The 27,288-nt window shown below is 43.4% G+C and overlaps 1 protein-coding gene across 1 annotated transcript; it reads right to left on the bottom strand.

The window, feature by feature from the left end:
* Positions 1–271: 271 nt before the first annotated feature.
* Positions 272–25,858, bottom strand: Syce3 (synaptonemal complex central element protein 3). The gene is made up of 3 exons (XM_021638921.2): positions 25,776–25,858; positions 10,682–10,790; positions 272–541 (listed from the first exon to the last, which is right to left on the bottom strand). The coding sequence occupies exons 2-3, from the start codon at positions 10,788–10,790 to the stop codon at positions 384–386; spliced, it is 267 nt and encodes an 88-aa protein (XP_021494596.1). The 5' UTR covers positions 25,776–25,858; the 3' UTR covers positions 272–383.
* Between the last annotated feature and the right edge of the window lie 1,430 nt (positions 25,859–27,288).

Below are 27,288 nucleotides of genomic sequence, written 5' to 3'. Positions count from 1 at the left end.
GAATGACTCTGTGGAATTGCTCCTCTCCTTATCCCTTTGTTGGTACTAGGGACTGAGCTCAGGCTATCCATCTTGAGTGGCAAGTGCCTGTATCTACAATCTTGCCAGCCCCACTTTTTTTTTTTTTTTCCTTTTTATTCTGTGCTTAGTGCAACAGACACCAACAGGTGTTTGGCCCTGAAAGCATCTTCCTCACACACTTGTCTCTTTGCTTACAAGTCTGCTATGAAGCTGGGTCACTCACAGTGCAAGACAGAAAGCGCTCCTTGGGTTTGCTTGAAAATAAGTTTATTGAGAAACAAGTACCGTGCACACAGCTACACATCTGGGCCTCTGGACCCAGGCCCTTAGCTTCTGCCCTCAGGCTGGTGGCAGGTGGGGGCTCACTGCTTGCGCTTGGTCTCGGTGAGTAGCTCTTGCCAGTTCTTCTCCATCTCCTCTTTGCAGTTGAGGAAGGCATCCTCCAGCCGGCGCATGGACTCTGCTAGTGTGGGGTTGGTACGCATGACCACCATGTCATAGGCCATCCAGGTTGCCTGCACTACAACAACCAAACAGGTTCAGTCAGGCGACAGGTGCTGGTGCTTGGGGGATGGGAGCACTCTCCTCAGCTTCGGGGGCCAAACCCTGGGGGACACTGAGTATCCCAAAGAGAGAAAGCTTCCAGGGTGCTATAACCCTACAAAACTCTCTACAGTAGCAATAATGACAACTGCTGATAGTCTAGAGGTCTTAACCTCTCAGTGTTTAAGCCGACGACAGTAACAAGCTGGAAGGCGGTCTGATACAGAATGGGAGGAAAATCAGAGCAGAGCACGACCCTTACCTGTATGTGGTTCACAGCTAATGGTTCCAGGTGACTCCTAGGAGGTCATTTTTTCTTCCAAGCTTACATGCTCAGGAAAGCCAACCATTTCCAGACCCGCAAGACTCAATTTATATGTTTTCTCACGCTCAGTGATCTGAGACACCTATCTACCTGTCCCTGACGCCGGGGGTACAGGGCAGAGGTGCTTCTCCTGGAAAAGTTTGGCTGCCTCATTGTTAGGCATCCTAGAGTGTTCGCCATCACACAGGCAGGCATCTCTGCTTTTTCTCAGAACAACTTGAAGGCAGAATCTACTGGGGCTCTAAGGGAACACACAGTCCTTGTGCAGGTTCAGCGGAAGTGTGTGCAGCACCCTCTTCTGGGATGGCTCTTCCCTCTAGAAGTTTACAGAACATGGTCCGCCCCTCCGCATGACTACTGAGCACAGCGCACATGTCCCCTTAAAGTTCTTCTAGCAGGGTAAAAATACTGGCTATGTTGGAGAATTATATCATTAAGAAAATTAACCAATAAGAGTATAGGAAAATGATTAGTGAGAACTGTGCATGTGTATGTATATGCAAACAACTTCACAGACTTGAAATAATAGAGAGAAATGTATATTTAGTTATGGAAAATTTACTAGAAAACATACCTGCAGGGTCTCAATAGAGTGCACATGACTCTATCACTAGCACAGGGAGTCTTTAGTGTTTGGATCAGGAGTAGCACTTGGGACACTTCCTACAGTGTAGACCACTGGTCCATTCCACAACACACAGAGCTTTTGTCTAGCAGATTGGGATCATTCTAGCACAAAGGGTCTGCAGACCACACTTTCCAGACCCTGGGTAGCAGATGGCACATAGATCTGGAAGCCAGAGCAGAGTCTGCTGCCTGTCTCTCTACTTGCTGGCTATGCGAACTTGAACAAGGTGCAAATCTGTTAATTAGGTCTCCTCATTCACAAAAGAGACTATCTTCCTGTGAGAACCAAGCAGATATTTATGAACCTCTGAGCACATGATATGGACTGAATGCATGCATACCTCTACATTTATGTACTGAAATATGGTTCCAAGTTAATGGTATTAGGTGATGGGCTGCTGAGAAGTGTGCGGTAATAAGGATAGAGCCCTCATGACTCATGACTCTCTTTATAAAAGAGACACAGCACTTGCAACTGACCATGTGAGGAAAAACAAGAAAGACTAGACAAGCATGGAAGAGAACTCTCACCAGATAACCTGCTGGCACCTTCATTTTGGATTTCCCAGATTCTAGGACCATGATAAATAAATGTTTATTCCTAAAGCTACCTTGCTTGTGGCCATTTGTTGTAGTATCTGCAGATGATTAGTCAGACACTGGTACCAACAAGGTGAGCGTTGCTCTCGCAAACACCTGAAAGTATGGGAGCAGCTTTGGTGGTGGTGGGGAGGTTGAAGTGTATAATAGAAGTGCCTGATACAGCGTATCATGAATGGAGCTTTAAGAGTAATCCTGTATCAGGAAGAAGAGAATTCAGAGAAAAACCCTGTGGCTTCACAGAGAATATATGTAATGCTCGACAGAATGCTCAGGGACCTGCAGATGGTAAAGCCATTCTGATGAGAGCTCTGAAAGAAATGAAGGATTTTATCAGGAACTGGAAGAAAGATGACCCTTGTGATGACTGTCAAAGGACATGGCTGGATTATGTTCATACTCGGTACTTGGTGGAAGGTAGAATTGTAAGCAATGAAACTGGATACCGGGATGAGGAGAACTGCTTAAAATTAGAAACTTTTATTATAAAATAAGTAATTTACATACTCAAAGACTTTAAGGTAGGAAAGAAAATAATGTCAGGGGATAAAAGTAGCTCAAAGAAATGAATCTCACACAGTACCCCACAACACTGTATTCTAACTCCTCTGAGTTTCCTAGGCCAGCGCAGAGAAAGAAAATTCTTTTACAACACCCCTGAAGTCAGGCGTGGTAGCGCATGCCCTTTGATGCCAACACTTACGAGACAGAGGCAGGCCTGGTCTACAGAGTGAGTTCCAGGACAGCCACGGCTACACAGAGAAACAACCAAAACAACCCACCTCTGTTTTGGAGCTGAGTGGTAAAGCCCTCTGTCTTAGTCACTTCCATTGCTCGGAGGAGACACCATGACCAAGGCAACTAATTTTTTTGTTTGCTTTGTGTTTTTCAAAACAGGGTTTCTCTGTAGCCTTGTCTGTTCTGGACTCACTTTGTAGACCAGACTGGCCTCAAACTCACAGAGATCTGCCTTTCTCTGCCTTCCAGAATGCTGGGATTATAGGTGTGTGCCACTGTGGCTGGCTGACCAAGGCAACTTATAAGAGTAAAAGGAATCACTTAATTGGGGGCTTGCTTACAGTTTCAGAGGGTGAATCCATGACTATCATGGCTAGGCGTTTGGCAGCAGGCAGGCAGGTATAGAGCTGAAGAAGTAGCTGAGAGTTTATATCTAATCCACAAATTGCAGGCAGAGGCAGAGAGTGAGACTCCGCCAGGCGTGACACACCTCCTCCAACAAGGCCACACCCCTTAATCCTTCCCCAGCAGCTCCATTAACTGGGGACCAAGTATTTAAATTTACGGGCCTATGGGAGCCATTCTCATTCAACACCCCCCCACCCCCCAGAGCATGCATGAAGCTTTGGTTTGATTCCTAACATGGGAAGAGTAAAAACCTCCAGAATAAAAAAAAAAATTCAACAAAAACACAGAAAGTGAAACAAGAACTCTATCTTCAAAGAAAAATTCCCAAAGAGGTTCCCTTATGAAGAATATTCTAGGGGCTGCAGGGATAGTTCAGTGGTTAAGGCACTGCTGCTTTTCCAGAGAGGGGTTTCGTTCCCAGCACTCACGTGACCATTCAGAACTGTCTATTACTCCAGTGGTTGATCTGACCCTCCTCTCTGGCCTCTTTGAGCACTGTAAACATGGTGCAGTCATACAGGCAGACAGGACGCCCATACACACAAAATAAATTTATTTACAATCAGGGTCAAGGGAGAAGAGTATTCTGGAGCTGCAAATGACTTTGGCAACATCTGTATTTTAAAGATAGGGAGGCCTCATGCCTGCAGTTAGTTAGAATCACTGGTGAAGGTTAGTGTGGAACTCTGCCGGATGAGGTTGAAGTCTGACATTTCCGGATAGCCTCACACTTGGTCTAAGATGGTGGACTCCATTTTCTCAGCAGGGTTCTCTCTCTACCTGATCTGGTAACCTCAGATCTTATAAGGAGTATCACATAGCCCTCAAGGAAGGTTACAGGCCAGACCCTTTCCTGATAAGAAAACCTGCTTAGCAAGCATCTGGGAATTCCTGGAAATACCCCACCCTGCTAATAAATGTAAAATGAGACACTGTACCACTACATGTAAATCTAGCATCCTTGGCATCCTTGACCCAGGTCAACCAAATACATTCACCCTCGAAACCCCTCCCACTGCCCAAGGTTTATAAATCCCTGATTTCAAATAAAGGTGCTGGGTGTTGTGCAATGTGGGACACCACCAGCCTTCTACCATGGCCGACTGAGATTTCTCATTTATTCCGGGGGAAGGAGGGCTCTCCTCCTCCCTGGAGATTCTACTCTGAACTCCTGGGGCTTGCTTCCAGCCAGGCTGGCTGAAGCCTGACTGACCACCCCAGCTTCTGGACCATCCCAGGGCTTGACTGCCAGTCTTTCTGTCAGCCAGCCGTGTGCTGCACAGCAGCTTAACAAAGGAGCTAGAGCACTTTGATATTGCTAGAGGCTTTGGAACACCTGAGCTTCCATTGCCACTGGCAATCTCATTCTAAAAGAGCTAATTAATTTTAACGCTCCATGGAAAAATTTTTCCATACCCTACCCTAGCACATGGTCCTCACCCTGAAGTGTTCTAGGTATTCCTGAGATCTGGGACCTCTGATTCCGTTCTCCATCTGGAAGCACTGTTCCAGGCCTCTGCCAAATGGAGAACAACAGGATAGCTGGCAGTATAGCTAAAAGCACTATAAGGAAAGACAAATCAGTAAGACAGCAAGGCACTCTATCATTTGCATAGCTCTCTTGTCTTCTGGTCCAAGGGAAATATTTTAGGATATATAGAATAGGAAGAACTAACCAGAAGAGTCTCCAGAAATATGTCTTTCTTGTTTTGTCCGGTAAAGGAAGGGTCTCATGTAGTTCAGGTTAGCCTTAATCTTGCTATGTAGCTGAGGATGACCTTGAACTCCTCTTGCCTCTCACCCCTACCTCCCGGTGCTGGGATTACAGGTGTGTGTTACCACATTCTACTTCATAAATATGTCTTTTGGGGTTTTGATGCATTTACCATTTACTGATTGCCACTCTGTGCTACCATTTGCTAAGGCAGCTCGGGTACTATACAGAAGGGTATAGAGCAGATACATGTGTTTTCCTGAAGTGTCCATGATAAGTTGCAAGTGGGAGAAGACAGATCACCAGCATACAAGTCATTAGAGACTGTGAAACATGCCAAGAAGGAAGTAAACATGGTATATATTCACTTATAAGTGGATATTAGACATATAATATAGGATAAACATACTAAAATCTGTACACCTAAAGAAGCTAAGCAAGAAAGAGGATCCTGGGTAAGATGATCAATCCTCACTCAGAAAGGCAAACGGGACAGACATCGGAAGAGGGAGAAAACAGGGAACAGGACAGGAGCCTACCACAGAGGGCCTCTGAAAGACTCTACCTTGCATGGTATCAAAGCAGATGCTGAGGCTGAGGATTATAGCCAAACTTTGGGAAGAGCACAGGGAATCTTATGAAAGAAGGGGGAGATAGAAAAACCTGGAGGGGACAGGAGCTCCACAAGAAGAGCAACAGAACCAAGAAATCTGGGCACAGAGGTCTTTTCTGATACTGATACTCCAACCAAGGACCATGCATGGAGATAACCTAGAATCCCTGCACAGATGTAACCCATGGCAGCTCAGTACCCAGGTGGGTTCCTTAGTAATGGGAACAGGGACTGTCTCTGACATGAATTCAGTGGCTGGTCTTTGATCACCTCCCCCTGATGGAAGATGTTGAGGACAACACCAATGTAAGCAGCAGCTTGGGCACTATACTCTTTCAAAACCAGGCCACAAAGGAAGAAAATGCAGCCAGACCTGATGAGACATGATAGGCTAGAGTCAGATGGAAGGGAAGGAAGACCTCCCCTATCAGTGGACTTGGAGAGGGGCATGGGAGAAGGTGAGGGAGGGAGGGAGTGGGGGTTGAGAGGGAATGAGAGAGAGGGATACAACTGGGATACAAAGTGAATAAACTGTAATAATATAAAAAAAATTTAAAAAAGAAAAAAAAAAGGAAGTAAACAGTACGTGTTGTGACAGAGAAATGACAGGCAAAGTTAAGACCAGCTCTAAAAAGAGGCCACACAGAAAAGCCTCCTGTAGCTCATGGGGAGACAACTTGCCTAGTATTCCCAAGGCTCCAGCACCACCACCATCAAAGGAAAAGAAGAAAAGGAAGAGAAAGAAAGGGGAAACAAAAATCTCCTGTCATCAACTACCTGAGTTTGGAAGCAGATTTTCCAGTACCCAGTCAAGTGTTCAGAGACTGAAGCCATGGCTGGTGTTGGGACTGATCTTAGGAGAGACGTAGCCAGAACTATGAAGCTATGCCAAGTTCAGATTTATTACCTTCTAAAGTTGGGCCATAACAAATGCTTTTGGCTACCAGCCTCTTGTGCAGCTAGAGACAGCAGGTACTCATGTGGGTGCCAAGAATATGATGCTTATATAACAGAACCCTAAACCATTGGGGGTAGTTTTAAAAAAGGACAGTGAGCAGGAAAGCTGTGATGATTTTGAAGAGATAATTAGCAAGAGTTTACAGTTCCTTGAGTGCACTGATTCCAGAATTGCCAATAAAAAACCTTAGAGAGCTATTTATTATAATTTAGCTACATTATTCTTTTTTTTTTTTCTTTTTCTGGGGCAGGGGGTGAGAAGATGTGAGTTAGTGCTGGGGAATGAACCCAGGGCATTCAACACGGGGTAGTTACATTCTACCACCAGATTGCCTCATCCATAAATGGGGATAATAATGATATATGTCCCCCCTAAAATTGTTATAAGTGTATGAGATAATGTATTTAGGGCCCATGGAAAAGACATCAATATGGTACATAATAAACATAAGCTAGTTATTATCACTATCAATAACACGGAAGAATACTAAACAGCCAGACTTGTGCAATCTTCTTGTGGTCTAGTATTAGTTAGCAGATAAAGTAGAAATGTATCTACTTCTAATAGGAACAAAACCACGGAAGTGTGTGCATGGAAAAATATGAAGAAGCCATGGTGTTGCCTGATGTCTTTAATCCCAGTGCCTGGGAGGTAGAGGCGGGTGGGGGGTGTCAGGCTGGTCGACACTGTGAGTTCTAGGACAACCAGAGCTTCTGTGAAATTCAAACAGGCACCACGTTGTTGTACCGTGTTATTAACTCTCCATGCCTTACAAAAATAAGCTTCTGTTTCCTAAGCCTACTATATCCTGCAAACCATGTTGTTCAACCTACTCTGAACTTGTAACCCCATGATCAATACCCACCCTTTCACCTTGCTAAACTCCTGAACACCCATGATATATTCCCCTTTCACAGGATGTATTCTTACGCTTATTTCCTCACAGGCAGCCTTGAGTCCTGAATCCCCAACTCTTCTGATGTTTTCTATCAACCCTAACCCTTCCCCATAAAACAGACCCCAAACGCCAGTGAGAGGCTGCTTTCTGAAACTCCAACTTAAAGGGAGACAGTCACCTGGCCAGTCCCTTATGCACTTCTAAATATAGCTTTCTTTAATCAGTTGTGGAAATGATTTTTTTCTCAGATATAACACTGTATAGAGAGATCCTGTCTCAAACAATCAAACAAACAAAAAGAAAAAATCTAGACAATAGTGCAAAGCAGAAGACACCTTAATGAGCATCTGAACAATCTGCAGTGTCACCTCTCTAGAATGGAAATACTTCCTGTTAAAATACTATCACCTTTTCAGCCAGGTGTGGTGCCTCATGCCTGTAATCCCAGCACTTGGGAGGAGAAGGCAGGGGGGTTGCCAGGGATTAGAGGCCAGTCTGAGCTGAAAAGTGAGACTTCTCAAATGAACCCGAACAAACAAAACATGCTAATGTATGGGTAAAGGAGCATAGGCTATAGCACTTGCTTCACATGTCAAAACCCTGGATTCAACCCAAGTCCTGGAAAATAAATATTTAATGAATATAAAAATGATTAGGTTTAACACAAATCCAGACAGAATATTAAGAAACAGAATCTGTTCCTCTCCTGGAAGAACAAGTATGTGAGGAAAACTCAAAACCATATAACTAAGAAGAGGCCTGAGGAGGAGAAACTTCTGAATGGTAACGATGTTGAGGACAACACCAATGTCAGCAGCAGCTTGGACACTATACTCTTTCAAAACCTGACCTGTTCTACAAGAGAGTAGCTAAGCTATCTTATAAGACCTAAGAACTTCATGGTGGCCTGGTGTGGGGGCACACCTTTAATCCCAGCACTCGGAAAGCAGAGGCATGCAGATCTCTGTGAGCTGGAGGTCACCTACTCTACATAGTGAGTTCGGGGCTAGACTAAGATACATAGTGAGGTCCTTTCCCCTCTTCATGGGGGTTAGGACCTGGGGACTGGGGAGACGGTTCAAGAAAAATACTTCCTGTGTAAATAAATTTTAAAAAAATGCTGGGGATGGCGATGCATGCCTTTGATCCCAGCACTTGGGAGGCAGGCAGCTCTTTCTAAGTTTGAAGCCAGCCTTGACTATGAATCAAGTTCCAAGCCAGCTGTTTGGGCTACATAGTGAGACATTCTCTTAAAACAAAACAAAACAAAGCAAAAAATAAAATCCAAAATAAAATTAAAAATTTAAAACTATTTAATTTGTGGTTGCTTATATATCGATAATATACTCTCAAGAGATGGCTAATGAATAAGTAAAACTTTCAAAAGACTATCTTACTCCTCAAATTAGACACTTTGTGTAAACATTTGTTGGTAGTTTGAGTGAGAAATGTCTCCCAATATTGGGCATTTGAATAGTTTGTCCCCAGTTGGTGGTGCTGTTTGGGTTAGAATTTCTGTCTTACAGTTTCTTTGCTGTGATAAAACAATGAGAAAAGGGAAACCGGTTTGGAACCTTGAAGTGGAGAATGGTAAACGTCCTTGGTTTGCTTCTGGTTCTTGTCTTCTCAGTCTTGCCTCTCTTTGGCTAGATCTCAGGAACTTGGCATGCTGATGAGCCCTCACACTTGCCTCAGCTGTGTCTTCTGGAGTGCTCTTCATCTCCATTTTAGCGCCCACCACTCCTGTCCACAGCACAGCTCCTTCTCTAAGGTTTTCCTCAAAGCCTCACTGGCTCTTTGGGGCAGCTTCTGCTCCTTCTTAGCACCCTCCCCAGCCTAACCATACATTATTAGTGTCCACCATTTTATGTAAAATGTAAATATTTTCATCTTAATTCATATTTTTTAAATTATAGTAACATGTCTAACCATGGCCCTTACCCACTTTCAAGAAAGGAATGATTTCTATTAAATTTTTATTCTTTTTTTTGTTTTTTGTTTTTTAGAGACAGGGTTTCTCTGTGTAGCTCCTGTCCTAGAACTTGCTCTGTAGACCAGGCTCTCCTTGAACTCACAGAGATCCACCTGCCTCTGCCTCCTAGTGCTGGGATTAAAGGCGTGTGCCACCACTGCCTGGTTCAGTTTCTATCCTTAAAATGGCACGATAGTCCTATCCAACAAAAGGACAGACAATTAGATTGGAGCTGTATAGCTTTTCCAATTAAGTTTTCAAAACGAATCTTGTGTTTATGTGCATGTGTGAGCCCACACAAGTTTACATGTATTGTGTGCATGCAGGATCCTGCGTGTGTGTTGGTGTGCACATGCCCATGTGTCATAGTGCATGTGTGGAGGTCAGAGGTTGACAATCTGCAGCAGCCAATGCTCCCAGGGATTGAACTCAGGTTGTCAGGCTCAGCTACAAGTGCCTTTACATATTCACAGCCATCTTGCTTGCTCTAAAATTGCTTTCATGTGAATAAAATATATTTGCCCTATGCCCTGTAAAGCAGCCCCCTTTCTGTAGCAAAATCAGGGCTCACAGATTGTAAGAATTATATATATTGTTAAAGTCTTTTGCTTTGTTTTGAGACAGGGTTTCTCTGTGTAGCCCAGGCTATCCTGGAACTCACCTTGTAGACAAGGCTGGCCTAGAACTCAGAGATCCACATGCCTCTAGAATTATACATATTTTGAATAAAAAACATATCAAGTTATGATTTTTTGCTGCTACTGCTTCATGGAAACATGTTGATAAGATAACAAAATAATATTCTTTCTCAAGAATGAAGAAATGCATCCATCCTTTGATGTTTTATCCCACAGTACTGTGCCTCCCGTTTCCTGTTTCATGATCATTCCAAACCTTTCTACTTAAATAATTCACTGAAAGACTGTCTAACTTCTGTTCACTAGTGCAATAATGACCTGTGCCTGCCATGTGCTGCATCTGTGACACTATGCCATTTATGTGCCTCTATTTCTACCCTCAAGAAGATAACAGTCCAACGGTAGAAGGTAGATTAATCATATGAGAAATAATCACAAGATAATCCAAAGTCAGTCACGTCACTGTAACTGCCAAATTTTGTGTTGTAATAGTTACAAGCTATAAGAGTTGGAAGGACGTTAGGGAAGCCCTTGTTAGAGAAGGCACTTGATACAGGTTTATAGGTTTAGGGAACGATGGAGCAACTGATGAAGGGGAAGGCACCCTGTTTGGAAAGACATCCTACCTGAGATTTTTTCCATCTCTTCCAATAGCTTTTCCAGGTCCTTATTCAGGTCGGACAGCATTTTCAGCACGTTATCATAGTTTCTTTCGCCAGGATCAGAATCAGCCATCTAGGCAGGGAACAAAAAGAAGCTGCATGGGACATCCTACCGTTTAGTTCTCACTCCACAGCTCAAAGACGCGGCATCCTTAAACAACCGTCTCCCTGTCTCTCAAGGGTTGGACACCACCACTTATGCCCTTGAGATTCTGTGAAGATCAGACAAAAATATGTGGAAGTATCCACAAACTATAGCACATGCTAATTGTCCTTTTCTGTCTTTGACCCTTATTATGTGTTATTAGTTAGCTTCAGTTGTCAACTTGATTCATCTGGAAAGATGAAATCTCAACTGGGGAATTGCCTCCATCAGATTGGCCTGTGGGAAAATCTCTCTCTTGATTTATTTACTTATTTTTATGTAGCCGAGTGTTCTGTTTTAACGAAAACCACAAGAGGGAATCAGATTCCATTAGAGATGGTTATGAGCCACCATGTGGGTGCTGGGAATTGAACTCAGGCCCTCTGGAAGAGCAGCCAGTGCTCTTGTCTGTTGATTCATTTCTCCTGCCCGCTTTCTTTCCTTCTTTTTTGTCTTTCCTTAAAAAGACTTATTTAATACTATTCTAAAGATTCATTTTTGTTTTTGTGTGTATGGGTGTTTTGCTTGCCTGTACACCTGTGCTTCTTGTGAGCTGCTTTGTGAGTCCTGGAGATTGGCTGAATCCAGGTCTCCTAGAAGTGCAGCCAGTGCTTGTAACTGCTGGGCCATATCTCCAGTCCTAAAGACTTATTTATTTATTTATTTTTATTTTAATAAGACATGGTTTCTCTGTGTAGCCTTGGCTGTCCTGAGCTCGCTTTGTAGACCAAGCTGGCCTCTAACTTGCAGAGATCCACCTGTCTCTACCTCTGAGAGTACTGGAATTACCGGCGTGTGCCACTGTGCCTGGCTAAAGATTTAATTTTAAATTATGTGAATGTGTCTGTCTGTTTTTCTTGGATATGTAGATATGAGTGAAGGCCAGAAGAGGGCACTGAATCCCTGTAACTGGCTTTTTGAACAATTGTTAGCCACTATGTGGCTGGTGGAAACAACCCAGGACCTGTGCAGGAGCAGCAAGGTGCTTTTAATTGCTGAGCCATCTTTCCAGCCCCAGTGGGTCATTTTTCGGTTGCTAATTTATATAGGAGGGCCTAGCCCACTGTGGGTGACGGCATTCCTAAGCAGGTGGACCTGCACTGTATAAGAAAGGTAGCTGATCAAGCCGGTAAACAGCATTCCTTCATGGCCTCTGCTTAAGTTTCTGGTTCTAGGTTTCTGCTTAAGTGCCTGCTCTGGCTTCCCTTCATTATAGAGTGTAATTTGTATGATGAAACAAGCCCTTTCCTCCCAAGTTGCTTTTGGTCAGTGTCTGCCATCCTCAAACAGTTAAAGGGAAGTTTTGTTATAAAGATATGGTCTCACGTGGTCCAGCCTGACCTTGAACTTGCTATGTAAACAACCTTGAGCTCCTGATACTCCTGACTCCACTTCTGAAGAGCTGGGATCACAAGTATAGGACACCACACCAAGATAAGGGTGAAATTATGGGAATAGAGCAGAAGGCCTCTGACAGGCATGAGGCAGATTTGAGCTATGGGGCAGGGTGTATGGTCTTTTGGGATCTATAAACGTGTCACTTCTGAAATATAGGGCCATTCCTCATGGGGGAAAGGAAACCAACTTTTCTGTTGGCCTGTTTTTGTAAGTAAGATAATTTTCTAAAAACAGGTGGGGTTCATAGCAGTGGGCTGAGACTGAGTGATTAAAAAAAAAAATGTCTAGAACACCCTCCCTGAACCTTTATTGTAAGGTTACTCCCTGTTTATAGCCAAGCTGCATACACTGACCTGTCCCAGAGTTCCTACCTCTTTATGCTCTTATAATCTGATATCTTTCTCTGCTTCTTAACGAAACTGGTCTCACAAGTCGTAAAAGGCATACCCATGGCACCTCTGTCCTAACCTCTCGTTAGCACCTATGAGCCATCCATTTTCTCCTGCTCAAAATCCTCCTGTTGGTATTTAATTGAGATCTCTCATAAATTTTGACTGCTCCTTCCTTGATCTCTTCAGGCACTCTCCTTTACTGGCTTTCAGATGTGAGGGCTTCTCAGTCTTTTCTCTTGGCACAAAACAGACACAATGGTGATGCCCACTGCTTCACTGTCCTGTTTATGTTGAAGATTCAGATGGTGCTTGTTGTTTTTTGAGACAGGGTTTCTCTGCATAGCCCTGGCTGTCCTGGAACTCACTCTGTAGAGCAGGCTGGCCTCAAACTCAGGGATTTACCTGCCTCTGCCTCTGCCTCCCCAAGTGGTGGGATTAAAATGTCAGAATTGCCTGGCCTTTGGACAGTGTTTTTAAACCCCAGGTCTGTACGTACACCTGCCTGCTACATTTCTCCTTAGGATGTTCCCTAAACACGTCAAATGCAACAATGTGCATTAATTTATTATTTTCCCCTCTCAACCTAATCTTCTTTCATCTTTTAAGCAAATGGATGGCATCACTGTGCATCAAACAGCTCCAGTCAGAAGTAGAAAGTCATACGGAAGCCACCAATCTTATCTGCTCATAGAACATTCATGGTTCAGAACAGTACAGTGCTTGGGAGCCTCTGGCAAACTAAGCTTTTCCCTTTGTGGAGCTCACAGCCTGAAATGATAATGATAGTGAGATGACAAGCAGTAGATGAGTTCAGCATTCATCCATAAGATGAGAGCCCTCCAGCAAACCAGGCAGAGGGTATGATGAATTTAGGTTTGCAGAGACAAATAACAGAAAGAAATGATGTAAACTTGATAAGATGGGTGATGGTACTGATACGTGAAATGGGGAACTGGGAGGGGAGCAGATTAGAAGCCAAACCAAGAGCCTTGTTTTGAGCACACACATATAAAATGTCTATCAAGTAGACCTTTACCTGAGCCTTAAAGAGGCAGCTGAATGTGTAGACCTGAAGGCAAGGAAAGAGATAAGGCTGAAGAAATGGCATTTGGAACTAATGGTGCAGGCTCTCACCTTTCACCCGGACAATTTCTATAGTCTGTGAATGACTTTCCTCCTGCAGTTTCATCTTGTCCAGCCCATTTTACAATGTGATTTTTTTTCTTATGATGTGGAAATATTGTACCACTGAAACTCCTCAAGAACTTCCTCTTTCTTTCAGGATGAAACACAATCTTCTTGGGCAGGGGATGGATGTAGCTCAGTGAAGGCCCCAGGTGCAAGGCTCTCAGCATTATACATACTAAAAAGACAACCATCTTTTTAAATATAGTTTGAAGAATTTCAGTGTGGCTCTGGTGACTCCTATTCTTACCCAACTCTGAGTTGTACCCAACTAACTGAACAAACTTTGGATATTACTTAAAATCTATGATTAATGACGAAGGGTGATCCATGGCTAAAACCACAAGATGATAAAGTTAAAAATCTTTATGGTTCTCTTGTAAGAACCAAAGGAATATAAAATGGAAGAGAGCTGGAGAGATGGCTCAGAGGTTAAGAGAACTGCTTGTCTTCCAGAGTTCAAGTCCTAGCAACCACTACCATTTATAATGTGATCTGGTGTCCTCTTCTGGTGTTCAGTGTACATGCACGCAAAACATGGTTTACATAATAAAAGAAGTAAATCTTAAAAAAAAAAAGAAGAGGGAGGGAGGGTGGGGTTGGGAGGGGGCTACAGCTGGGATACAAAGTGAATAAGCTGTAATTAATATAAAAAAATAAAAATTTAATTAAAAAAGAAAAAAAAAACAAAATGGAAGAGAATAATTCTGTTGTCTGGGTAGCTACAAAAATCTGTTCTGGCATCTTCAATATCCCAGTCTCTCCAATGCAACTAAAGCTTCATCGTCACAGCTTCATTCAGTACTTTTAGGGCCTTTTCACAGGGTCTCTGACCTTGCCACGTGGTACCTGGTTTCAGCTATTCTTCACAATCATCTGAATTTTGCATCTATCATGCTTTCAAAACCAGTGCCACATGGAACCGTGTTTACAACACTGCCCAGTTCTGTTACTAGCTTCTGATATACCCTGGCCTCCTTGGACCACAGCTATATCAGCCTCTGTATTGACCTCAAGGAACACTTCCTATTGTCCCACTGCAGAGCAGGAAGCTTCTCTACAATAATGCTGATCTCTCTCTGTTACAACTGCTTCTGCAGCACCAGCCTGAACACCACCTTGCTTTGAATTTTTATCTGCTAAATAAACCAGTTAATTATCTTCAAATCCAACTTTACACAGGACCTCAAGACATGAGCAGAATGAATATCCGAACAATTGGTCACTATTCTAGTTCCTAATAGAGTTCTTGCTCCCATCTGAACCATCTGAGCTGGGCCTCCACTGCCTGCATTTCTCTTCCAAGCACAAAAATGGCCCATTGAGCTCTGCTTACATCATTCAATAGCTTTTCTAGCCCAAAGTGTCAAATGGTTCCACATTCTTTCCACAAAAAGAAATTCCAATGTAAATATTCTAATTGTCTTTTCACTGCTTAAATAGTGCCTTTAAAGGTATTAAAGCTGATATTAAGCAATATCTATTTAGCTATGTCCTTTATAGACACTATACTTCAATATATACTACAATAGTAAATAATGGTAAAGTTGAGAGACTAACAGCAAGTGGTATTACAGAAGCTTGGGACCAAAAAGCCAGTGTATTGCCATTCCATCAAAGAAATCAGTTTAATAAAAACAAACAAACAAACCAAAGATCTTTTTCTAAGTCCTTTCTTCTACTTCTCAGCAGCCAACTCCAAACATCATTCCCACTCTTTTGTAATACCACAGACTTTGTGCCTACTTCCAGCCAAAGCTGAAAGTCTAAGCACTTTAATCTCTATAATAACCCTAAGAAGGAAATGTTATTATTATCTCTACTTACAGATGAGGAAAACAAGGCTCAGAGAAGTTAACTAAGTTGTCCAAGTCCAGGAGCAAGTGCACACATTGCTAAGAACTATGTCCTGGTAGGACTGCCTTACAGTCTGTGCTCACACAATATCCTACCAGTGTTCAATACATTTTTGATGAAACATGAGTGGGGCTGTAGTAAGCAATTTGAGATTCTGTCTAAGCAGAAAGCCTTGGTTGTAATCTAGGCTCTACTGATTAGGTAGTTGACTGAGACCTGGAAAAGTTATCTAAGTTCTTTATATTTGAATTTCTTATTTAAAATGGAAATTATAGCTTCTCTGTTGGGGAGATACACTGGCATATAGTTGTCACTCAAGTTTATCAAATTAAGCATTAGGCATGTGTTTTAGTTACTTTGCTCATCACTGTGACAAGATATCTGACAAAAAGCAACTAACAGGAGGATTTACTTTGTATTTTATTAATTTTTAAGTTTTCATTTGGAAGTGTTACTTTGGGCTCACGGTTCGGAGGTTGGGAAAGGCGTGGTGGTGGGAGTTTGGTCTGCAGCGCTGACCAGGATGCAGAGTCAAGAGAATGGTAATGCTCAACAAGCTTTCCTCTTTTTCTCATTTTATTTTGTCTCAGACTCCAGCCCACGGGATGGTGCTACCATTCAGATGGTCTTCCTTCTTCAGGCAAACCATTTTAGAAACACTCTCACAAAAACACCCTAAGGTCTGCCTCATTAATGTCCTATGTGTTCCTTAATTCAATCACGTTGACAATGGAAATTAACCATCATAGCATGCCATATGTGAAACACTAGACAGAATAGTGAGATGGAAACGATTTTACTAAACTTAGGTGAGAAAGAGGGCTAAATAATTCATGCTTCTTGTGTCTAAAAAATAATGGATTTTATCCTCACCTCTGTTTTGTATTAGTTTTATGTCACCTTGATACAAGTTAGAGTCATTTGGAAAGAGGGACTCTGAACTGAGAAAATGCCTCTATAAGACTGGCCTATAGGCAAGTCTGTTGAACATTTTCTCTTTTTCCCCTCTTTCCTCATTAGTTTAATATTTGGAGGGCTTTCAAAAATGGTACATTGGTCAAGTTTTGAGTTGGTATTACACGAGTGTGATAACTCTCTGGAGTAAACGTGCATTTGAACAAGAGCTCACATTTTACTAGATTCGTTAAATATTAACAAAAATATATGTTGGTATATATATCACAGTCTACTCAGGGAACACTAAGAAATTACTAAAAATAGTAACACCAAAAGAGCTCATGCACACTTGTCCCCATACCACCAGGGCCAGCTCTACTGTGGTGCCCAGGAGTGGTGCAGGTCCATTCTCCTGAGTGCTGCAGCCAGTAAGGGGCAGGGCCAGCTCTCTGGCTCTCATGACCTACTGGAAGAAATAAAGAAAGGAATAAAGATTTTCTAGAATTCAATGAAAATGAAGGTACTACATACCCAAACTTATGGGACACAATGAAAGCAGTGCTAAGAGGAGAGTTCATAGCACTAAGTGCCTTCATAAAAAAACAGAAGAGATTTCATACAAGTGATTTAACAGCTCACCTGAAAGCCCTAGAACAAAAAGAAGCAAACAGATCTTACTGTTTCCCACTTCTTTCCTAAGATTCCCTGCACTCTGCCCAAAGGTTGCCCATAAGTCTCAGTATCTACATTGATAGTCTGCAGGGCAGAGCTTTTCAGAGGTCCTCTGTGTCAGGCTCCTGACTTGTTCCCTCTTTTCTCCTTCTTTTGATGTCCAGCCTCTTTGCATTTCTGGATAAGAATTGAGCATTTTAGCAAGAGTCCTCCCTCTTGATTAGTTTCTTTAGGTGTACAGATTTTAGTAGGTTTATCCTATATTATATGTCTATATGAGTGAGTATATACCGTGTGCATCTCTCTGCTTCTGGGATAGCTCACTCAGGACAGTAAGATCTGGAGAGGACAGGAACTCTGTAAGGAGAACCAAAAAATCTGAGCACAGGGATCTTTCCTGAGACTGCTATTCCAACCAAGGACTATGCATGGAGATAACCTAAGACCCCTGCACAGATGTAGCCCATGGCAGTTCAGTATCCAAGTGGGTTCCATTGTGATAGGAACAGGGACTGTCTCTGACATGAACTGATTGGCCTGCTCTTTACACCCCCCCCCCCAGGAGAAGCAGCGTTACCAGGCCACAGAAGAAGACAACACAGCCACTCCTGATGAGACCTAATTGACTAGGATCAGAAGGAAGGAAAAGAAGTCCTCCCCTATCAGTGGACTTGGGGAGGGGCATGCATGCAGAGGGTGGAGGAAGGGAGGGATTGGGACGGGAGGAGAGAGGGAACCACAGGGGGATACAAAGTGAGTAAAGTGTAATTAATAAAGAAAAATAAAATTAAAAAAATAAAAAAAAAGAAGCAAACACTCCCAAGAGGAATAGACAGTAGAGAATAATCAAATTCAGGGATGAAATCAATAAAACAGAAACAACGAGAATTCAAAGAATCAATGAAACAAAGAGTTGGTTCTTCAAGAAAATTCCTAACCAAATTAACTAAAAGGCAGAGAGAGAATGTTCAACTTAACAAAATCAGATATGAAAAGGGGGAGGCATAACAACAGACACTAAGGAAATCCAAAGAATCATTAGGTCTTACTTAAAAAACCTGTGTGCCACAAGATCAAGTGAAATGGACAATTTTCTTGACAGATACCATTTACCAAGCTAAATCAAGATCAGGTGAACAATTTAAGTAGAACTATAACCCCTAAGGAAATAGAAGCACTCATTAAAATTCTCAACCATTGAAGCATTAACCAAGGACAATGCAATGGACTGGACCTAGGCTCCTTACAAAGATGTAGCAGATGGGCAGCTTAGGCTTCATGTAGGTCCTCTAGTAAGGCAAGTAGAGACTGACTATGACATAGACTTCCTTGCCAGGTTTTGATCACTTCCCCCTACTGGGACTGTCTTGCCAGGCCATGGGGAAGAGGATGCACTCAGTCCTGACATTGAGTTGGGGTGGATGGGAAAGGTGGTTCCCCTTTTCTGAGGAATAAGGAAGGGAGGGGAAGGGAGGAAGAGAACGAGGGGGGGACTACAACCAGGATGTAAAGTGAGTTAAAAAAAAAAGTCTCTCTCTCAAAAAGAAAAAAAAAACAAAAAACAAAAAACAACCCAGGGTTTTATGCAGAATATGGTTTTAGTGCAGAATTCTACCAGACTTTCAAAGACGGATGGTTCAACACATGAAAATCTATCAGTGTAATCCACCGTATAAACAAACTGAAAGGAAAAAAAAAAACAAAAACCCACATAATCATCTCATTAGATGCTGAAGAAGCCTTTGACAAAAATCCAACAGCCTTTCATGATAAAAGTCTTAGAGAGTTCAGGGATACAAGGGCACATACCTAAACACAATAAAGGCAATATACAGCAAGCCGATAGCCAAAATGAAATTAAATGGAGAGAAACAAAGCAATCCCATGAAAATCAGGAACTAGACAAGGCTTCCAGCTCTCTCATTATCTATTCAATATAGCACTTGAAGTTTCAGCTAGAGCAATAAGAGAACCTAAGGAAGATCAAGGGGATACTGTTGTGGATAGGAACATTGTTGTGGATGTTTTTGTTTTGGTCCCAGGTGTGAGATGTGGGACTGATTCAGATGGTCCACAGCAGCAGACTATTTGTTTTGTGCAGGCTATGAAGTTGCCAGCTGCAGACAGTTTAAATCTGAGGACTCTGGAGAAAGAATAAATGCCAGAGCCTAGAGAGTGTGGAGGGAGAAAGAATAAGGCAGCTCCTGCTTCCCCCTTGCTGTTTCTGGTTGCTGTTGTGAAACAAGAAGTTGGAAATGTACTGAAAGGAGGAATGGACTGGCTCCAAGGAACCAGACGACCCTAAACAGCAGGAAGCAGCTAAGAAAAAACTGTTGCGCCCCCTCTCCCACTAACCCTTTCTCTGTCCTATCTGGTGTTGGGGTGTTGGAAGTGACTGGGGTGGAGTGGGAAGAAAAAATATATAAGAAATGTAATTAAAAGAGTTTTTTAAAAAACTAACGCCTACAGGATACAATTTAAAAAGGAAGACGTCAAAGTACTGCTATTCGAAGATGGTATGATAGTATATACAAGTGACCCCAAAAAATTCTTCCAGGGAACGCCTACAGCTGATAAACACCTTCAGCAAAGTGGTTGGATACAAAAATAACTGGAAAAATAAGTCAGTAGTCCTCTTTTATACAAACAATAAACAGGCTGAGAAAGAAATTAGGGAAACAACACCCTTCACAATAGGGACAAATAATATAAAATATCTTGGTGTAACTCTAACCAAGGAAGTGAAAGACCTGTATGACAAGAACTTCAAGTCTTTGAAGAAAGAATAGAAGAACAAACATATCAGAAGATGGAAAGATTTCCCATGCTCGCGGATTGGTAGGATTAACATAGTAAAAATTGGCATTCTACCTAAAGCAATCTAAGGATTCCATGTAATTACCATCAAAATTCCAATGCAATTCTTTACAGACCTTGAAAGAACAATACTCAATATTTCTATGAGCTAAAGAATTAATAGGCCAAGTGTAGTAGCACACATCTTTAATCCTAGGACTCCAGAGGCAGAGGCAGATACATCTCTGTGAGTTCAAGGCCAGAGTTCCAGGACAGCAGGACTGCCAAAGCTACACATGAGATCAGGTGTGGGGCTGTGTATGTGTGTGTGTGTTTGTGTGTGTGTGTGAGAGAGAATTGATTCTTGGCAAAGCAGATAGTGTACCCAGATTTAGATAAAGAAAAATGTAACTTAGCTAGTAGTAATATAGAGTTGGAAATTTTTTGTGAGGATTTAAAAAAATAATTTAAAAAGTCTTCACATTTCTCTTCATGAGAAAATCTGGTTGAACAGAAAGGGATAAAGAATCTGAAGAAAGAGTGCCCAGTGGTGTGGGGAATGGTTTTATAAAAATAAAAGATCATTGTTGGTATAATGTTCTTGTGGAATGTATACAATTTACCCTTGTTCATTCAAATGTTGATTTCTCTACCCCACTATCTGGTTTCAATCCAGACATTGCATTGTGATGTTCATTCTAAGCATCACCTGTCTCAGTTTGTGTAAATATGCCACCATTTGTTCTCTGTATTTTCAATAAAACAACCAGCCAATGCTGTGCAATGGAGAGAATAGGGTGGGACACACTGGTCCAGAGGGGAGGAGAAAGAAGTGAGTGGGATGAGTCGGAGAACAGAGATCGGCAGGACAGGACTTGGAACCACAAGGAGAGATGAATCAGACCTAAGATATGACTAAAAGCAAGTATAATGTTGGAAATTCTGAATGGGAGGAAGCTATGTGGGCTTGGAGGTTTAGGATGGAGTGATCATTGCCCAGCATTGTGCTCTAGGTTAACTAAATACATCCTTGCCTCTGTGTGGCGATTTGGGTATACAGCTGGCTTAGGAATAACCACTGATTAACTAAAAAATAAATCAATAACAAATATTTATATTCAACAACAAATCATATACCTATAAAACTTGGGAAAGGCAAGAAAGGAAGAATGGAGAAAGATAGGGTCAGACCAAGGTGGGAAGGCAAGGGGAGAATTCAAGGCTGATGGTCTCCAACTCTCCACAATGGTGATTTAAAGGGTTTTCCCTTCCACCTCTAACAATGGGCTTTCTTGGCTTGGAGAGAATGATAAATGTTTGGCAAATCTCATGCCTTCTTCCAGGTAGGTGTTTAGGTATGCAACAGAGAATCAAGAGTAATATAATGAACACTGCTAAGACTGAAGGTCCCTCACCCTAGAATGACACAGAGAAAATGGATGAAGTATTTATAACACATCTGAGTATATAACATACATGTGGTGGATGAACAATGTAAAGGACACTGAGGCAACAAGTGAAAAAAAAAGTTTAAGGGAAGGCAAGATAATTGGTGGAAAGGAGGCAAAAATGCATATTTCTATAAATAGAGGAGCAGGTAAATTGGGGCACAGAGCAAGAGGCAGCTAGAAGGATAGTGGCTGCAGCCACATGACTTTGGATCTCAGAAACTGATGAATTTGGGAAGTAATCCAGGGAGAGAGTATAAGAGCTGAGGAGGGCAAAGACTATTTTATATTTTAGGCTTAGAATTGAGATTGGTGAGAGTGAGACATGGCGTATATGGGATAAGTCTAGGGTGTACAGACTTCAGGACTTGGGGTGTGTAAAGTGAAGAGAATGTATCGAGGAACAGGGTCTGTGGGGACAGAAGACTGAGAGAGAAATGCCTGTGATGTGGAATGTAGGGACTGAAGGAAGAAGATTTAGGATGTGGGGTGAGAAAAGACAGGGAATTGATTGGAGGGAGAGACCAGGGTAGGAGTCTTGGGATAGAAGATAAAAATTTTGAGGAAGGGGGCTTAGGTTATACAGTGAGGAGAAGGATGGCAGAAATTTTAGGGTCTGGGGTAAGAGACCTTAGGAAGAGGACTAAGGGCATGAGAGTCAGAGGAGGCACCTGGAGGGGTGAGGAGACTGAAGTCAGGAGATTAGGGTGTGAAGAGCTTGAGGGAAGGTGTCTGGAGTTTAGGGAGAAGAGACTGCGGGGGTGGGAGGGAAGGGTTCTGAGGAAGAGTCCTAGGATGTAGGATGTGGCTGGCAGTAGAGGATTAGGCTGTGGGTTGAGAGAACTGAGGTGAGGGGACTTAGGGTGTTGTCTTAGTCACTGTTTTATTGCTGTGAAGAGACCATGAAAAGGCAACTCATAAAAGAAAGTGTTTAACTGGGGTTTACTTGCACTTTCAGAGATTTAGTTCATTATCATCATGGCATGGAAGATGGCAGCATACAGGCAGGTGCTGGAGCAGGACCTGAGAGCTACATCCTGATCCATAGGCAGAGAGAACCTAGACCTGGCATGGGCTTTTGAAACCTCAAAGCCCCACCTCAGTGACATACTTCCTCTGACAAGGCCATACCTCCTCCAACAAGACCACACCTCCTAATCCTTCTAAATCCTTTCAAAGAGTTCCACTCCCTGGTGATCAAGCATTAAAGTATACCAGCCTATGGGGCCATCCTTATTCAAACCACCAGTTTCCATTCCCTGGCCCCCACTGGCAGGTATCTCACAACTCTGACATCTTTAACATCTTGGGATCTTCAACACAATCCAGGTTTCACCTTCACAGCTTTGTGCAATGGCCTCTCTAGGCCTCCATAGCTGACACACACCTGGCCTCATCAGCTTTCCTTAGCTGGGGAGGGACATTCCACAACCCCTTTCTTGTATCCTTGATTCTAAAGCCAGAACCAAGTGGCCTAGGCTGCCAAGTTCTACTATTTGCTCAGACTGGAACATGGCTTCCTCATTCAATTACACTTGCCTCAGCCTTCTGTTGTTGATGGTTTGCTTTAATTCCATTCATAAGTTGGAAGCTTAGCTGTGTGAGTTCTTGTCCTGAGGTCACTACTCTCTTTATTGCATTTGGCATGAGGCTTTTCTTTTCTTGACATTAACCTTTTTTTTTTTTAAGATTTGTTTATTTATTTAATGTATGTGAGTACTCTGTCTTCATGTACATTTGCATGCCAGAAGAGGGCACCAGATCTCATTATAGATGGTTATAAGCCACCATGTGGTTGTTGGGAATTGACCTCAGGATCTTGGGAAGAGCAGACAGTGTTCTTAACTGCTGAGTCATCTCTCCAGCCCCAAAGTTAATCTTTTCTTTATATTTTTTTCAGGCTCTTCTTTAAATTTATCTCTTTGAGCATTGGACTTGGCTCCAACAAAATATTTCCCGGTGTTACTTTTCTCCTCACATTGTATTTTTTTTTCCTTGCCCCACTTGCTCCTTTTCATTGTAGTACTGCCTAAGAGCAATCACTAATAACCACATGAATAGTCAATATTAGTCGCCTTGAAATCTCCTCTGTCAATACCATTAGTCCAAAAACTCTTAAATTTAGTTTCAGGTAGCTTTTTTTGAACTGGAACAAAAATCAGCCACATTCTTTGCCTAACTATTACAAGAATTCTCTCTAGGCCAGTCACTAATAATGCTTCCCCTCTGAAACTTCATGAGCTGTGCCATCAGAATTCACATTGTCTCAGCACCATTGTCTTCTATGCTTCTACTAGTATGGTCCATTAAGCTCCATTTAAAGCCTTCAACTGCTTTCCTAATCCAAAGTTCCAAGGTCCACATTCCAACAAAAAGCAGCACGATCAGGTGTTTGTCACAGCAATACCCATTCTCTGGTACCAACTTCTCTCCTAATCACTGTTCTATTGCTATGAAGAGACCCCATGACCAAGGCTACTTTCATAAAAGGAATCATTTTATTGGGGGCTTCCTTACAGTTCCAGATGTTTTGTCCATCATCATCATAGTAGGAAACATGGTGGCATGGAGGCAGGGTCTGGAGTAGTCTGAGAGCTACATCCTGGTCCATATGCAGAGAGCACATAGGCTTGACATGGGCTTTTGAAACCTTAAAGCTCACCCCCAGTAGCACAATTCCTTCAATAAGGCCATACCTACTCCAGCAAGGCCATACCTCCCTATCCTTCTAATCCTTTCAAAGAGTTCCACTTTCTGGTGACCAAGCACTCAAATACAAGAGCCTATGGGGGCCATTCTTATTCAAACCACCACAGAGGTGAAGAGAAGCTAAGGGAGTTTATGGTGAACAGAGTGAGGATTGGGGGCTTTGGTTATAGATGAGAAGCTTAAGGGCAAGGGATTTTGGATATTGGGTAAGGAGACTGAATGAAGCGATCTCATGGATTTGGAGACTGGACCAGAGTCTTAGAGGAACAAGGAGATTGAGGGAAGGGGATGAGAATATGTGTTGAAAAGCTGATAGAAGGGAGATAAAGAGTGGAGTGAGGCAATGAATGGGGAGGCATTTAGGGTGTGAGTTGAGGAAGCAGAAAGGGTGTGGGGTGTAGGATAAGGAGATGAGGGGAGAGAGATAAGGATGTGTGGTGTGGGTTGAAGACTGAGGAGAGGATAGTAAGAGTGTGGAGTGAAGGGACAGGAGAGGCATCTAGGCTGTGGGGTGAGAAAGCTGAAGAGAGGAAGAGTGTGGATTGAGGGGCTGGAGAGATGGCTCAGTGGTTAAGAGAAGAGCACTGGCTGTTTTTCCAAAGGACCTGGGTTCAATTTCCAGCACCCACATGGCAGCTCACAATTGTCTGTAACTCCAGTTTCAGGAGATCTGATGCCCTCACACATACAAGCAGGCAGAATATCAGTGTACATAAAATTTAAAAATAAACAAATAGATCATCTTTTTTAAAAGTTAAAAAAAAAAATAGTGGAGATTGCCAAGGACCAGTGAGGTAGTATGGTTTGAAAACAACAACAAAAGAGTGTAGGTTGAAGTCAGGCAGTGGTGGTACAGGCCTTTAATCCCAGCACTCAGGAGATAGAGGCAAGTGGCTCTCTGTGGGTTCGAGGCCAGCCTGGTCTAGAGAGCAAGTTCCAGGGCAGCTGGAGCTACACACACACACACACACACACACACACCACACACACACACACACACACACCTGCCTGGAAAAACAAAAAGAGTGTGTGTGAGTTGAGATAGGAGGCATCTGGGGTGTGGGCTGAGAAAGCTGAGGGGAGGGAGATACAGATGTGGGTTGAGTTGAGGGTGGCATCAGGGGTATGGAGTGGGAGGAAGCTGAGGGGCTGAGGGAAGGTTGAGACTGAGGAAGCTGACGGAGGGAGATAAAGCTTTGTGAGATGAGGGGCGGCTTCTTCCGTGTGGGTTGAGGAAGCTGAGGGGAGGAGGGTAAGGGTGTGTTTGAGGAGATCCAGGAGCCAGTTTTGCTGTGGTAAGATGGAACTGGAGTGTGGGAGGAGACGGAAAGACGGTATTTTAGGGTTAGGGTGAGGATATGACGGAAAGCGTCAGGGTTTGGGGGTGTAGGAACTAAGGGGAAAGGTGAGGTGTTAGGGGAGGCAGATGACGTAAGCAAGTGGCGAGTTTAGCACTAAAGGTTTTCGTGTGAGGTGGTGAGTACCGTGGGGACCCCTGCCCCAGCGCCCATGGACCCCTAAGGTCCAAGCATGCCCCTGTGCGTGGCGGCCTCGCTCACCTCTGGCTGGGCCCACGCTCTGGTCAGCTCCACAGCCCACGAGGCGAGGCGAGGCGGGAGAGGAAGGAGGGACACCTGGCAACGACGCCCCGCCCCTTTCCGTTACTAGTCCCGCCCCTGGAACTGGCCTCTCCCCTTCATTGGCTAGCCTTCTCCTGGGGGCGGGACTTCTCGGTGGGCGGGGCCTGTTCTGTGGTCTTCAACTTGGCCTTACCTGGCTTTTAGCCTGGCTTTAGGTGGCTGGGGGTTGAGTGTGAATGGAGTAGAGATTAGGGAGGCCTATGCTGCCTCCTGCCTGGGTTCCCCAACCCCCGCAGCCCTCAGGGCTTGACAATTATGTTCCTTTCTTACGTGCTCCTGTGTGTGGCCACGTGGGCAGGGCCCTGTCTGATTATTGTGTCCCGAGTGTTCAGGACAGCACCTGGCTTAGAAGGTGCTATAAACATTTGTTGAATGTCCAGTATTATTTATGACAGACGTTGTTTCCGCCTTTCATGGGAAATCAGTGCTTGGGGGAGGGGGGCGGGGAGATGCGTACAAAAGGGGGAATGAGGCAGGGGTATTGCTACGCGGAAGGAGCACACGTTAATTCCAGCTCCTGTCTGCCCGGTAGTGGTCCCTTCTCCACGGAATAGGTCCTTCTATCACCAAGCAAGGACAGTCAACCGAGCCACTCAGTACTCACTGCTCTTGGATCAAGAGCGTACGTCTCTACTTGGGGGTGGAGGTGTGGTGGGAAGGCTCAGCATAAGTCTTTAATCCCAGCAGTGGGAGGCAGAGGCAGTGGATCTCTGTGAGTTCAAGGCCATCCTGTACTACAGAGCGAGTTCCAGGACAGGAGCTACACAGAGAAACCCTGGATCAAAAAACAAAACAAAACAAAAAAACAGAACAAAACAACAACAACAACAAAAATCCCACCCAAATAAACCAAAACCAAAACCCAACCAACCAACGAAAGCAGCATTATATTCTTACAGAGGACCAGGATTTGGGTCCCAGCACAACCATTTTTGAGTCTAGTTCCAGAAGATCCAAAGCCACCTTCTCACTGATCTCCGAGGGTAGCTTGGAGGCATGCACATGGTGTACAAACAGACATACAGGCAAAACACACATAATACAACAAATAAACAAATAAATCTCAAAAAAAAATCTCAAGTTGGGAGTAGGCTAATAGAAAGCTAGTTCAAACCAATCCCCTCTGATCTTGGGGACCAAACTCAGATCCTCCTGCTTGAAAGGCAAGCACTTTACTATCTATCTCCCCAATCTTGTGTGTGTGTGTGTGCGCATGCGGGCGCATGTGTGTTCACACACTGGCAGAGGTCACAGAGGACACTGGTTCTCCTGCTCTGTCACTCTGTCTTATGTCCTTGAGACAGTGTGTCAATGAAATTAGCCCACTGTTTCTGCTGGACTGGCTTGCCAGTGAACTCCTGGGGGGTCTGCCCCTCTCCACCCCCCAATACTGGGGTTACAGACCCGTGTGGCGATGCCTGGCTCTTACATG

This window comes from Meriones unguiculatus, chromosome 8, assembly GCF_030254825.1.
Source record: "Meriones unguiculatus strain TT.TT164.6M chromosome 8, Bangor_MerUng_6.1, whole genome shotgun sequence".
NCBI classification, from domain to species: domain Eukaryota; kingdom Metazoa; phylum Chordata; class Mammalia; order Rodentia; family Muridae; genus Meriones; species Meriones unguiculatus.
The sequence above is the reverse complement of the archived record's forward strand: the minus strand, read 5'-3'. Positions and strand labels throughout refer to the sequence as shown.